The sequence below is a fragment of the Triticum aestivum genome, chromosome 4D, assembly GCF_018294505.1.
Source record: "Triticum aestivum cultivar Chinese Spring chromosome 4D, IWGSC CS RefSeq v2.1, whole genome shotgun sequence".
NCBI classification, from domain to species: domain Eukaryota; kingdom Viridiplantae; phylum Streptophyta; class Magnoliopsida; order Poales; family Poaceae; genus Triticum; species Triticum aestivum.
The window spans coordinates 378,217,598-378,229,705 of NC_057805.1; the positions used below are offsets into that span (position 1 = coordinate 378,217,598).

General features: G+C 44.5%; 1 protein-coding gene across 2 annotated transcripts; it reads left to right on the forward strand.

The window, feature by feature from the left end:
• Positions 1–1,150: 1,150 nt before the first annotated feature.
• LOC123098023 (protein TPR3) lies at positions 1,151–10,156 on the forward strand. 2 transcript variants are annotated; one of them, XM_044519893.1, is made up of 27 exons: positions 1,151–1,457; positions 1,587–1,749; positions 1,852–2,031; positions 2,120–2,233; positions 2,347–2,505; positions 3,769–3,946; positions 4,030–4,150; positions 4,247–4,362; positions 4,497–4,650; positions 4,742–4,851; positions 4,940–5,009; positions 5,087–5,160; positions 5,271–5,366; positions 5,453–5,548; positions 5,655–5,782; positions 5,871–6,105; positions 6,218–6,382; positions 6,459–6,557; positions 6,655–6,801; positions 7,196–7,306; positions 7,587–7,766; positions 7,843–7,971; positions 8,062–8,157; positions 8,241–8,429; positions 8,518–8,687; positions 9,491–9,771; positions 9,858–10,156. In XM_044519893.1, the coding sequence occupies exons 2-26, from the start codon at positions 1,670–1,672 to the stop codon at positions 9,696–9,698; spliced, it is 3,405 nt and encodes a 1,134-aa protein (XP_044375828.1). In that variant the 5' UTR covers positions 1,151–1,457; positions 1,587–1,669; the 3' UTR covers positions 9,699–9,771; positions 9,858–10,156. The 2 variants fall into 2 exon arrangements, with proteins under 2 accessions (XP_044375828.1, XP_044375829.1); XM_044519894.1 differs by having other exon boundaries at positions 4,030–4,132.
• Positions 10,157–12,108: the final 1,952 nt, after the last annotated feature.

Below are 12,108 nucleotides of genomic sequence, written 5' to 3' on the forward strand. Positions count from 1 at the left end.
GGGTTTTGGTCGTTCGTCTTTTGGTCCTCTTTTCCTTTTTGCGCGAACACCCCTTATTGATAGCAAATACTCACACATTCTGATTTAGTTGTTTTAGATTTGTCTAGATACGGATGCATCTAGACACGTTTTAGATAAATACGGATGCATCTACCAATCTGTATCTAGACAAATCTAAGACAATTAATTTAGGACGAAGGTAATATATAAATAATAAAGCATAACTAAATATTTGTGAACGAAATGGTAAATCCTGATATCTTAATTTGTCTTGCCTGACGTGTTTCCTTAATAATAGTAAGAAATACTAGTTCCGCAAAGAAAAAATAGTAAGAAATGGAAAAGGCCGATTTTCTTTGAGAGGAGAGCATTAAAAGGCGTCTTTTAGTTGTTGGGTACAGACTGGACACGTCTTCATTAAAAGCAAATCCAAACGCGGATTCCCTTGCGCTAATGGCGATGGAGCCGCATGGACCCTACCACTACCTCCCGTGTCTGATCAGCCTATCAGACAGCGCTTATCAGACGGGATAAGCTGATACGCATATCGAGAGAGGCACACGAGCAGATCGATAAGCCATCACTCTTATCAGTGGCAACACGAGAGTTTCCTATAAATAGGACCGCGAGGTGGTTGCCCGTCCTTGCCCTAGCTAGCCCCCAACAACCCATTTCCTCTCCCCACAGCTCTTCTCCGGTCCCTCCAGCCACAAAGCTCCGTAAGTGCAGCACAGCCTTTGTTTTTGCTTTTCGTTCGGAATTATGCAGCTGTTGGTTGGATGTTTTTGATTCGATTCGAATTCGATCCTGGAATTTTTTCGCGGGGGCAAGGAGTTCGTTCTGCGTATACCCATGCCCAAAAAGATCCAGCAGCAGGATCGAAAAGGGGCCCTGGCCTTCCACGGGCCCGATTCCTGGGTTTGGATCTGCATTTCCGGGCGAGTTTTTTCAAAATCGTTGGGATATGTGCGTATATATATGGCAGGTTCCGAAACAGATCTAGGGTTTGGGTTTGGGGCGAACGCGTGCAGCGAACGTAAGGCGTGTGTTTTTTTTCCTTTTCTCCTGTCCGCAACGATAAAGATATTTTATCCTGCACGTTCTCGTATGTCGTTTGGGGAGTGTGCGAGTATATATAGACGCGCAGGGGAGGGGGGGGGGGGTTCCATTATCGTCTCGTCCCGTCCGATATAAATAGGGGAATTCTGCTCCCCACCCCCGTTCCCTTTGTTGACTTACGATACTGCCCCTTGCCTCAGTCTCATCCTCCCGGCTCTCTCGGTCCTCTCGCGATAGCCCCGGCCGCCCCCCCAAATCGGAAGCCGCGCAGCCCCCGGATCTCCGCCGCCGGGCGCCCCGCCGACCCGCGCCGCCTCGAGCCCTCCGCCGGCCCCGCTCTGCTCGCCCGGCGCGGGGCGGAGCGGAGGAGATCCGAGCCGGGGAGGTTCCTTCCGCTGGTAAAGCCCTAGCCCGCCTGGATCGATCTCGCTTTTGATCTGTTTTTTTTCCCGTCGTATGTTGTTTCCGCCGCGGCTGGGCTGTGAGCGATCGTGAACTGAACCTGGAATCCGAATCTTATTCCGCAGTGGGGGGTCCTGCGCCCCCGTAGGCTAGGTCTACAGCCGAGTTGCATCCGCCGCCTGGTGGGTGAGGAGTCGGGGAAGCGAGGATGTCTTCTCTCAGCCGGGAGCTCGTCTTCCTCATCCTGCAGTTCCTCGATGAGGAGAAGTTCAAGGAGACCGTCCACAAGTGAGTGATTCAAACTCCAAAAATAAATAAATAAAGTCAAAAATTGGTGCTGTTCGTTTGTCTAGCGTTGCTCACTTGGAACCTTCCCTTGTCGCCGTTTAGGCTCGAGCAGGAGTCTGGTTTCTACTTCAACATGAAGTACTTTGAGGACGAGGTGATCAATGGGAATTGGGATGAGGTGGAGCGCTACCTCGGGGGCTTCACCAAAGTCGACGACAACCGCTACTCGATGAAGATATTCTTTGAGATCCGCAAGCAGAAGTATCTCGAGGCCCTCGATAAGTAAGTGCAGGGGGAAGAGGTGTCTTTATTTAGTTGTAATAAATGCTGGACTGCGGTGATAGCTGACTATGTGTTCCTTTGCTGCCAGGCATGATCGGTCCAAGGCGGTTGAAATCTTGGTCAAGGACTTGAAGGTGTTTGCATCCTTTAACGAGGAGCTGTTTAAGGAGATAACACAGCTATTGACTCTGGAGAACTTCAGGTAAAATCTGCGCGATTGCATTCGTTTATAACATTAGGTTCTTGCCATCATTTGTGTGGCTCTAACCGTTACTGGATTGCTCAGTGATTGGTTTTTGCTTTTATTATTGATAGGGAGAATGAGCAGCTCTCCAAGTATGGTGATACAAAATCTGCAAGAGCAATAATGCTTGTTGAGCTGAAGAAGCTGATCGAAGCTAACCCCTTATTCCGTGATAAGCTCCAGTTTCCCAATCTGAAGAGCTCTAGATTACGGACACTTATCAACCAGAGGTAGCACATGAAGAAAAATAATATTCTTGGCACCCTTACTTTGTTGTATGGGCATCTTATTTATTCTTATACGCTGCATATTTCTTGCTGCTAAACTGATGATGCTAGTTATAGATCTACCAGGTGAACATTCTTTCGTCCAATAAAATTACTTAACCCTCATGAGAGGGTTTTAACTCACATTTTATCCTTTGTAAAACTGACCCAGTAAAATGTTATAAGTTAACGAGGCTGTGCACCACATTCGGTTCTCCCCAATTTTATTTAAACCAACCATGCTTGGTTAGGAAAATATGACCTGGCTTAATTTGCCATAAACTAAGCGAGGGCTGCTGTTCATTCATGGCAAAACTTGGTTTCGTAATGTTATAATCTTGTCATTTGACCCATCTCTACCATTGCATATTTACATTGTAAATAAGGTTGCTCTTCATGACAAGTTTTGCGGATCCTACAGTCGTAAATATCCAAAAAATTGAGCCACCTGTTTGCATTTACATTTTTCCATCAGTCCAATACAATTTGAAGTTCAAATAAGTATAGAATCTCCATATGACTTGTCACCACTATTTGCTAACCTGCAGTCTCTATTTCTTTGGAACCGAAACTTATATAGATGTCACAAATATTTGCAAATTCAACTAGTTAGCCTACTATTTCCTTGATTCATTACTATTTACTTTCCATTATTTATTGCGAATAAGTGGTTATTCCTAGATTACCAGAGTCAGCCCTGGTTGATGATTCTGTTAGGATTAGGGTTTAGGCCTACCCTATATTCCTCCACCTTATCGAGATTCTGGGTTTAATTTCTTTCCTCACGTTTGTGAGTCTTTGGATTTACCATATGTGTTTGGACGTGGAGGGAAAGAGAATTAATTAAGAAGTCTATGTACGGGCAAGGTGTGCTATGTGTAAAAATATCATACTATCCCAGCATGGTGAGTTATTGTCAGCTTTAATTTGCTTGATGCAACCAACCTGGGTGTCACGCTCAGCTGAGCTCCATCCTGGATGACATTGCGCCCCACCATGTGCAAGGCCCAAACCATGCTGTTTGCTTTGCCGCCAGGCCTGGGTGGGGTAATTAACACGAAGGAGGATGTTGTTTGGATAAGAATCAAATTGTGTTTAACTTAATTTGCTTGTGAAATTGTTGTTATTTGTGTTTTTGTTTGTTATTTTTGAAGGAGGTGGAAGGTGGGGACCCCACCAGTAACTCCATTTACCATAGTAGTAATGTTATTGTGTATTATATGGCAGCTTAAACTGGCAGCACCAGCTTTGCAAAAATCCTAGGCCTAATCCTGACATCAAGACCCTCTTTGTTGATCATTCTTGTGGACAACCAAATGGTGCACGTGCTCCATCACCAGCAAACAATCCACTACTTGGATCTATACCTAAACCTGGTGGTTTCCCCCAATTGGGCGCCCATGGAGTAAGCTTGTTGAGCATATCTGGACACTTCATCTATATGTGGAAGTGTACATTTATTGATAATCTGGTTTATGCCTGTTTCAGCCCTTTCAACCTGCACCAACACCCGTCGCACCTCTGGCCGGTTGGATGTCAAACCCTCCAGCAGTAACGCATCCTGCTGTTTCTGGAGGTGCTATTGGATTTGGTACTCCTACGAATCCTGGTACTTATGTTTGTTAATATTGCAAGGAATTCGCGAACGTTATGAATAGGTGGGCATTGCATGGTTGATTAACACTTCTGCACATATATCTTGTAGCTGCTATGTTGAAGCATCCTAGGACACCCTCGGCTGCTAACCCTTCTATGGATTATCCATCTGGAGATTCTGATCATGTCAGTAAGAGACCTAGGCCAGTTGGGTTGTCTGAGGAGGTATTAGCAATTTCATTCCCTCAAAAATCTGTTACCGCTATTGGATTCTTGCAGTCGATACTTGATAATACTGTCATGCTATGCCTAATCAATCCTCGATATATACCTGATTTCAACTGGGTTGTATTTAACAGGTGAATCTTCCGGTGAATATGATGCCAGTAACTTATCCGCAGAGCCATAGCTACCCGCAAGATGATTTCCATAAAGCTGTCGCACGGACATTGAGTCAAGGATCAGCTCCAATGAGCATGGATTTCCATCCAGTTCAACAAACTCTTCTTCTTGGTAAGCTCTTTAATGTCTGTGCCCATGATAAATCTTTGTCTATCCCATAGCATCTCATTCTTGTGCATTTTTCACTTGGTATCTGTTTTAGTTGGTACCAATGTTGGTGACATTGGATTGTGGGATGTTGGCACCAAGGAGAGACTTGTTGTAAGAAACTTCAAGGTTTGGGAGCTTGGGAAATGTTCTATGGCCCTCCAGGTTTGTTCACTGCAATATGTAGTTCAGTAACCTAGTATTCTTACCTGTACTTAATATAAGTATGTGTAAATGTAAATTGTACAAACAGGCTGCACTGGTTAAGGATCCTACCGTGTCAGTTAATCGCATAATATGGAGTCCTGATGGAACCTTGTTTGGTAAGATGTCGTGAACAGTTTTTGTATTGCTGTTCTGTCAAGTTAGCCCTCTTCTAATGTTATGTTCTGTTTAAAAGGTGTTGCTTATTCAAGGCATATAGTACAGATTTATTCTTATCATGGTGGCGATGATATTAGGCAACACTTGGAGGTATTACTGCATATACTTATCACTCACTATCTGCTTTATGGCTCATTGTCTTGTGTACATGGTTTGCTATCTTGTGTCCTGAATATGATTATAAACTGTCTGTTGATTAGATTGATGCACATGTTGGTGGCGTAAATGACATTGCATTCGCCCATCCAAATAAGCAGCTCTGTATAATTACCTGTGGAGACGATAAGACGATAAAGGTGAGTTTCTGTGATGGTATTAATTCTGGGACTGTATTGTATCTTGTTTCACTAGAAATATGAAGTCTACAATAATTGCATTCTAGGTGTGGGAGGCCACCAGTGGAACAAAACAATTTACCTTTGAAGGTCATGAAGCTCCTGTCTATTCTGTTTGTCCACATTACAAGGAAAATATTCAGGTACTTGAAAAGCATTTATTATGTCAGGCATTTGCACCAGATTGTATTGTTTCTTCTATTGGAAGCTAATGTTTTTTTAACCTCATGTTACCTGCCTGTTACGCAGTTCATCTTTTCAACTGCTTTAGATGGAAAGATAAAGGCATGGCTCTATGATAATCTTGGGTCCAGAGTTGACTATGATGCACCAGGTCATTGGTGCACTACGATGGCATATAGTGCGGATGGGTCAAGGTTCGTATCTAAATTCATTGTTAACATTTTTAGCTAGGATTATGCAGGTGTTTGTTCTTTGTTTCACTCTTTTCTTGCCTCTATGTAGATTATTTTCTTGTGGGACCAGCAAGGATGGTGAATCACACCTGGTGGAATGGAATGAGAGTGAAGGTGCGGTGAAGAGAACATACCAGGGATTTCGTAAGCGATCGATGGGTGTTGTACAATTTGATACGACGCGAAATAGGTTTTTGGCTGCTGGAGATGAGTTCGTGATAAAGATTTGGGACATGGACAACACTAGTCTTCTGACTACCATTGAAGCTGATGGTGGCCTACCTGTGAGTTCTTTTTGTTTGTGTGTGCTTATGTTGGAGAATTTCTGATTTGATATAAATGTAATAAGAATCTCCTTCCTTGTTCTAACTTGGTGGCTGGTCCCATAACTATCAGGCAAGCCCGCGTATCCGCTTTAACAAGGAGGGTACTCTGTTGGCAGTCTCTACTGTTGATAATGGTATCAAAGTCTTAGCAAATGCTGATGGTGTTCGTTTATTGCGCACACTGGAAAATCGTTCTTTTGATGCTTCTCGTAGTGCATCTGAGACTGTAACAAAGGTAGTTACTTAAACCAAGAAACAACTTCAGATTGTTTTCCTTGCATGCATGGCTCAATCATTTCTTATTGGTGCAGCCTCTTATAAACCCATTGACTGCTGCTGCCGCGGCAGCTGCCGCCGCCGCCGCTGCAACCAGTTCTGGAACTGCTGCTCCATCATCTATAACTGCAATGGTTCGTTTTGATCCAGATTCATTTGGTCTGTAATATTATAAACAATTTACATTGTGATCCAAACTAACTTGATCTTACTCTGGACTTCTTTTGACAGAATGGGGACAACAGAAGCATGGTTGATGTAAAACCTAGAATAGCTGATGAGTCAATGGATAAGTCAAAGGTCTGGAAGCTTATGGAGATAACTGATACAGCTCAGTGCAGATCACTAAAACTAGGTGATAGTATTAGGACAGCTAAGGTGATACTTCTTCCCTTGCCTTTTTCCTCTGTATATGTTTGAATATGCATCATTTTCTAGCAATCTTTGTAGGTGCACTGCCATTTATAAGATTAATATTTTGTTAAATTAATTCATAGTGATTTCTACGTGTAGAACAACTGTTTTAGCTCTTGTTACATGCTTGATGTTTGACAAGTGTCTTGCGGACATGAACATTCATTATGACTGCTAAGTGAAGCTATGCACATGCTTATCTATATGCACCTACGGCTTACAAGTCAGTCAATGATGCATGCACTGTATAATGCATGAAGGGCATCTCACATTTTTTACTTGTATTATGGATTGTTCTGTTTGGTGTGCTAGTGTCAATGCTTAGTTTGTCATAAGTTTTTATTTGTCTTAATTGCAGATCTCGAGACTGATCTACACAAATTCAGGTGTTGCTATCTTGGCTTTAGCTTCAAATGCCGTCCATCTACTGTGGAAATGGCCACGTAATGAACGAAATTCAACTGGAAAGGTGAAATTCTGGTTGTTTGTTCATAGTTGCTCAGCTTTCTTACTACTACCTCCGTTTCTAAATATAAGCCCTTTTAGAGATTTCAATAAGAACCTACATACGGATGTATATAGACGCATTTTAGAGTATAGATTCACTCATTTTGTTCCGTATTTAGTCTGTATTGGAATCTCTAAAAAGGCTTATATTTAGGAACGGAGGGAGTAGATATGTACATCACAGGTGAACACTGTATGTTTGATTGTTACTAATTGTTTTAATTTGCTATTCACTCTTCTAGGCTACTGCTAGTGTTTCTCCTCAATTATGGCAACCTCCAAGTGGCATTCTCATGACTAATGACACAATTGACAATAGTCCTGATGAGGCCGTTCACTGCTTTGCTTTGTCAAAGAATGATTCATATGTCATGTCAGCTTCAGGAGGGAAAATCTCTCTATTCAACATGATGACTTTTAAGGTTAGTAAATCATTGTGATCATGTGTACTTATCATTTTTACGGTAGAAGATATCCTAACATTTATGGTGACCGCAGACGATGACAACGTTTATGCCTCCACCACCAGCAGCTACTTTCCTAGCATTCCATCCTCAAGATAACAACATAATTGCAATTGGAATGGATGATTCAACCATCCAAATTTACAACGTTCGGATTGATGAGGTATTAGCACCTGCTATAACATGATTACGATTGTTCTTTTCTGTAGTGAACAAGGTGCACTCAGATAAGATGTATTCGTTTTTTGTACAGGTCAAAAGCAAACTTAGAGGGCACTCTAAGAAAATTACAGGTCTCGCCTTTTCAAATGTGTTAAATGTTTTGGTATCCTCTGGAGCTGATGCACAGGTTATTTACTGAACTATCTAGTCAGATCATGTCTATCAAGCAAGTTCTGTTCCATCTTCAGTTTCTGATTGTTCCTGTTGTAGATATGTGTTTGGAACACTGATGGGTGGGAGAGGCAAAGGAGCAGATTTTTGCAGATACCGTCTGGCCGCCCAACGTCCAACATCTTAGACACACGAGTTCAGTTCCACCAAGATCAACAGCATTGTCTTGTTGTCCATGAGACCCAGATTGCCATCTATGATGCCTCAAAACTAGAACCCGTGAAGCAGGTGAAATTTCTTTCATTATCATTTGACGCTTAGTCTTTCTTGCTACGAAGGTTGTCTTGTGGCTCACTCACCTTAACTTTGCTTTCAGTGGCCTCCTCGGGAGACCTCTGCTCCTCCAATAACGCATGCTACATTCTCATGTGATAGTCAACTGATTTATGCAAGCTTTCTGGACGCCACTGTCTGCATATTTAGCGCATCAAGTTTGAGACTCCAATGCCGAATTCTTCCAGCTTCTTATCTTCCTCAAAATATCAGGTATTCTATAAGGCTCAAACCAAACATAATTTACTCTGTCAGGGACTCAGGGGGTTGTCTACCTGTCTGAGTTACTGGGTTAATTGTCTATCTCTTCTGAAAGAATGTTGGCTGGCCTCATTTTAGAGGGTCTGTGTTTGAATTAGTGTTTTTTGTCCTCAAGCAATTACTTTAGTTCAGTGCAATAACATGATACACCTTTCTAAGGGCAGTTATAGAATCAAGTTACCCGAAGTGCTGCTTAGACTAGCAAGTGCATGTCCATAACAGATTGCTAATACTTGTTTGGGAGATTTATATTTTTTTGTTGCCTTGAGCTACTAAATCCGTAAGATACATACCTGAACAAAAATCCATCTTTTGGTATTAGAACAAACGATTGTTTCAACTCCCAGTGATTTTTTTCTTAGTGCATTTGGATCGTCTGCATGAGGGAGTTCTGTATTTGCATCGCTGTGCCAGTTTATAGTACCATATTTTAAATTAGTATATGGGTTTGCAGTGCTACATGTATCAAACTGAATTGGAATACATCGTTAGGCATTTATAGGAAAGACTACTCCCAACGTCCCATAATATAAGATCTTATTACATCCGATTGGCTCTCAGCAGTGTAACCACAAACTAGTTACTCTGTTGAACTGAAGTTGTAACAGAACTGTCCTATGAATAGTCCTTTTTTTTTGCCACCCACATGTTTGCTTCCCTTAAACTTACAACAAGCAAGTCATTAATACAGTTGCCACTCAAAAACTGGTTTTGTTGAATTGTGAGTAAACTGCTGACATGTGTTTCTTTTCTAGTTCAAATGTTCATCCAGTTGTGGTTGCGGCACATCCTTCGGAGGCAAATCAGTTTGCTCTAGGCCTTACTGATGGCAGTGTTTATGTCATGGAACCGTTGGAATCTGAGAGAAAGTGGGGAATTCCTCCACCAGCGGAGAATGGATCGACGAGCAACATGTCCACACCTCCTAATGGAGCTTCGAGTTCTGATCAACCAGAAAGATAATAACTAGAAGTTTGAAGTGTTTAGACCTTTCTATCACTTCGACTCTTGATGGTGGTATGAGTCACTAACCAAGGTATCCATCTCAGAATTCAGAAGTCAATGTACATACACATTAATAAGTCAGTTTGATTCAGTTTGTAATCGCCCCTTGTTGTGCAGATGGGCTTCACTTTTACAACTTGGCTTCACAGAGCTGGTTCCAAGGGTGGTGTCGACGAGAGCACAATAAAAAACCAAGGCTTAACCGCAGTTCGTGTGTTGCTTATATTATGTGTTGCTATTATATTACCATTATTAAGTGAGGGAGGAATTGATTAGTGCCAGTGTTTGTTTTTGTTCTGTTTGTCGTGGTACGAGGAAAGATTACCAAGTAGATAAGGTCTAGTAGCAGTTTGGCTGTACCTAATCAGTACCCTTATTTCATTCCGACTAGTAAGTAAAAACTTGTTTTTTCCTCATGCCCATTGTTTCATTTGTCATATCATCTGGTGTGTGCTCAAATCTCTGTATCGGCCTCTTCATCATCCAGTAAGAGGCTGCGCTTCTGTTGGGTCGTTGCCAAATGCCTGCTTTTCTTTTCTTGATAGGCGCATCGAATGATCATGAAGATGATCTTCGCGGTTCCGAGTGGCTAATGTTGATACCACGCCAGTTTGATCTTTGATTTCTGCATGCAACATGATTTCTCTACTGTATTGTCGGTGAAACTGAGCATCTGTTGCATTTGACTGGCTGATAGTCCCCGCACTTGGCCTTTTCCGGACGTACAGCGTAATGTGACGTGAAGCCACCAGATTTGGGGAGGACGTTTGTCTCCCTGGAATATGACTTGTGACGCGGACGCCTGCAGCATAAAGTTTGAAACAAGAGAGTAAAGTAAAGTGGCTGCAATGTGTTGGCCATGGCATTTTTGCCCGCCATAAAGGTGGGATAGGGCAAATGTGCGGCGAACAGGCACCAACCCCAGGTCAATGAAAGAGAAAACAGAAATGGACGTACTGTTAGCACCACAGAGTAGCCCGATTGGAGAGAAGCATCATAGGAGAGAAGCCGCATCAGCCGGACAGAGGGGACGCGGCACCAAAGTTGCATAGGAGAAGCTAGCTCCACCGTTGCGGTGAAAGAAAGGCCATGATTGGTGTTGGTGGCTGTCCCATGCATTACGTGTGACCCATGCAGGATCGCACTTGCAAGGAGCCCCGAAGCAAGCGAGAAAAAGGAAACAGGCCAGCTGCCTGCACCGTTGCACGTACCCCATGTATGCACGCCGTCGTACGTACGGTGACGAGGGCCGGCCAGAGAGCCCTGGAGGATGCCACCAGGCACTAGGCTTTAGGCGGGCAAAGCGCGCTGCCGAGCAACTAGACAAACCAAAACAGCAAGGCGATCAGGGTCGGTCGGCGATCCACCAAGACCCAGGCCAGCAAGCAAGCAGTGGACTGGGTGGGTGTGTACAGCTGCTGCGCGCCTCTGCCCAAAAAGATGCAATACGCTGCGTGCATCCCAAGGGGATATGGTCGGTCGTGTACTGTGTACTATGGTTCGTACCACTGTTCCATCACCTTCGGACCAAGCCCCAGGTCAGGTGGACAGCTGGTCATCACGCCAACTCCACCGCGCGAACCCAAACGGACGTCCGGTTTGGCCGAATTTTGTTCCTTTGGGACGGCAATGGGTTCACCCATGTCCGCGTTTGTCCGATGGGTCGTGGGTGTGTCCAACGCGCGGCCGCATCCCAAAACATGTACGGGATGGACGTGATTAAAAAAATATAAAAACTTAAATGAAATGACTAAAAAAGCAAATAAACGCAGTTAAAAAAACATAAAACATATATAGGGGTCACGACCACAGAACGGCCCAGTTTCTCAGTCCACTTAAACGGCCCAGTTTCATAATTAACTAAAAACAAAATAAAAAAACGCCTCCCGCGCGCTCCTGCCGCGCCCGTCGATGCCGTGGCCGTCACCGTCTTCACTGGCCGCCGGTGTCGTCGTCGTCGCTGACGAGGTCGACGTAGTCCGGCGGCGTCCAATGATGGGCCGGCGGTCCGTGGTGCACGGGGGCGGCGGGCTGGAAGGTGGCCGGTGCCTGCACCACCTCCTCCCAAGGCGAGGCGCCCCGCTCCGGCGACCGCGGCGGCGTGGGGCACCAGTTCACGCCCCCCACGGCGGCCGCCATCTGCTCAGCGGTGCACGACCAGCTCCACCCCTGGCCCACCAGGCCAGGGTGGAACGCGGCCACCGGCGGCTCCTCCACCACCTCCTCCTTCGGCACCATCTCCACCTCGGGGATGGCGACGTCGCCGGCCGCAGAGAGGGCCATCGTCTCCTCGAGGCCCGGCCATTGGCACTCATCGTGCATGTTCATGGAGTCCGCCATGAGCCGGGCCTCTACTCCGCTGTCATGC

What these genes read in the sequence shown, in the direction of transcription:
- LOC123098023 (XM_044519893.1), top strand. Translation starts at nt 1,670, where the DNA reads ATGTCTTCTCTCAGCCGGGAGCTCGTCTTCCTCATCCTGCAGTTCCTC. An exon ending in TCAACAAACTCTTCTTCTTG is followed by an intron (nt 4,651 to 4,741) that starts GTAAGCTCTTTA and finishes TATCTGTTTTAG; the next exon opens with TTGGTACCAATGTTGGTGAC. An exon ending in TCCTGATGGAACCTTGTTTG is followed by an intron (nt 5,010 to 5,086) that starts GTAAGATGTCGT and finishes TCTGTTTAAAAG; the next exon opens with GTGTTGCTTATTCAAGGCAT.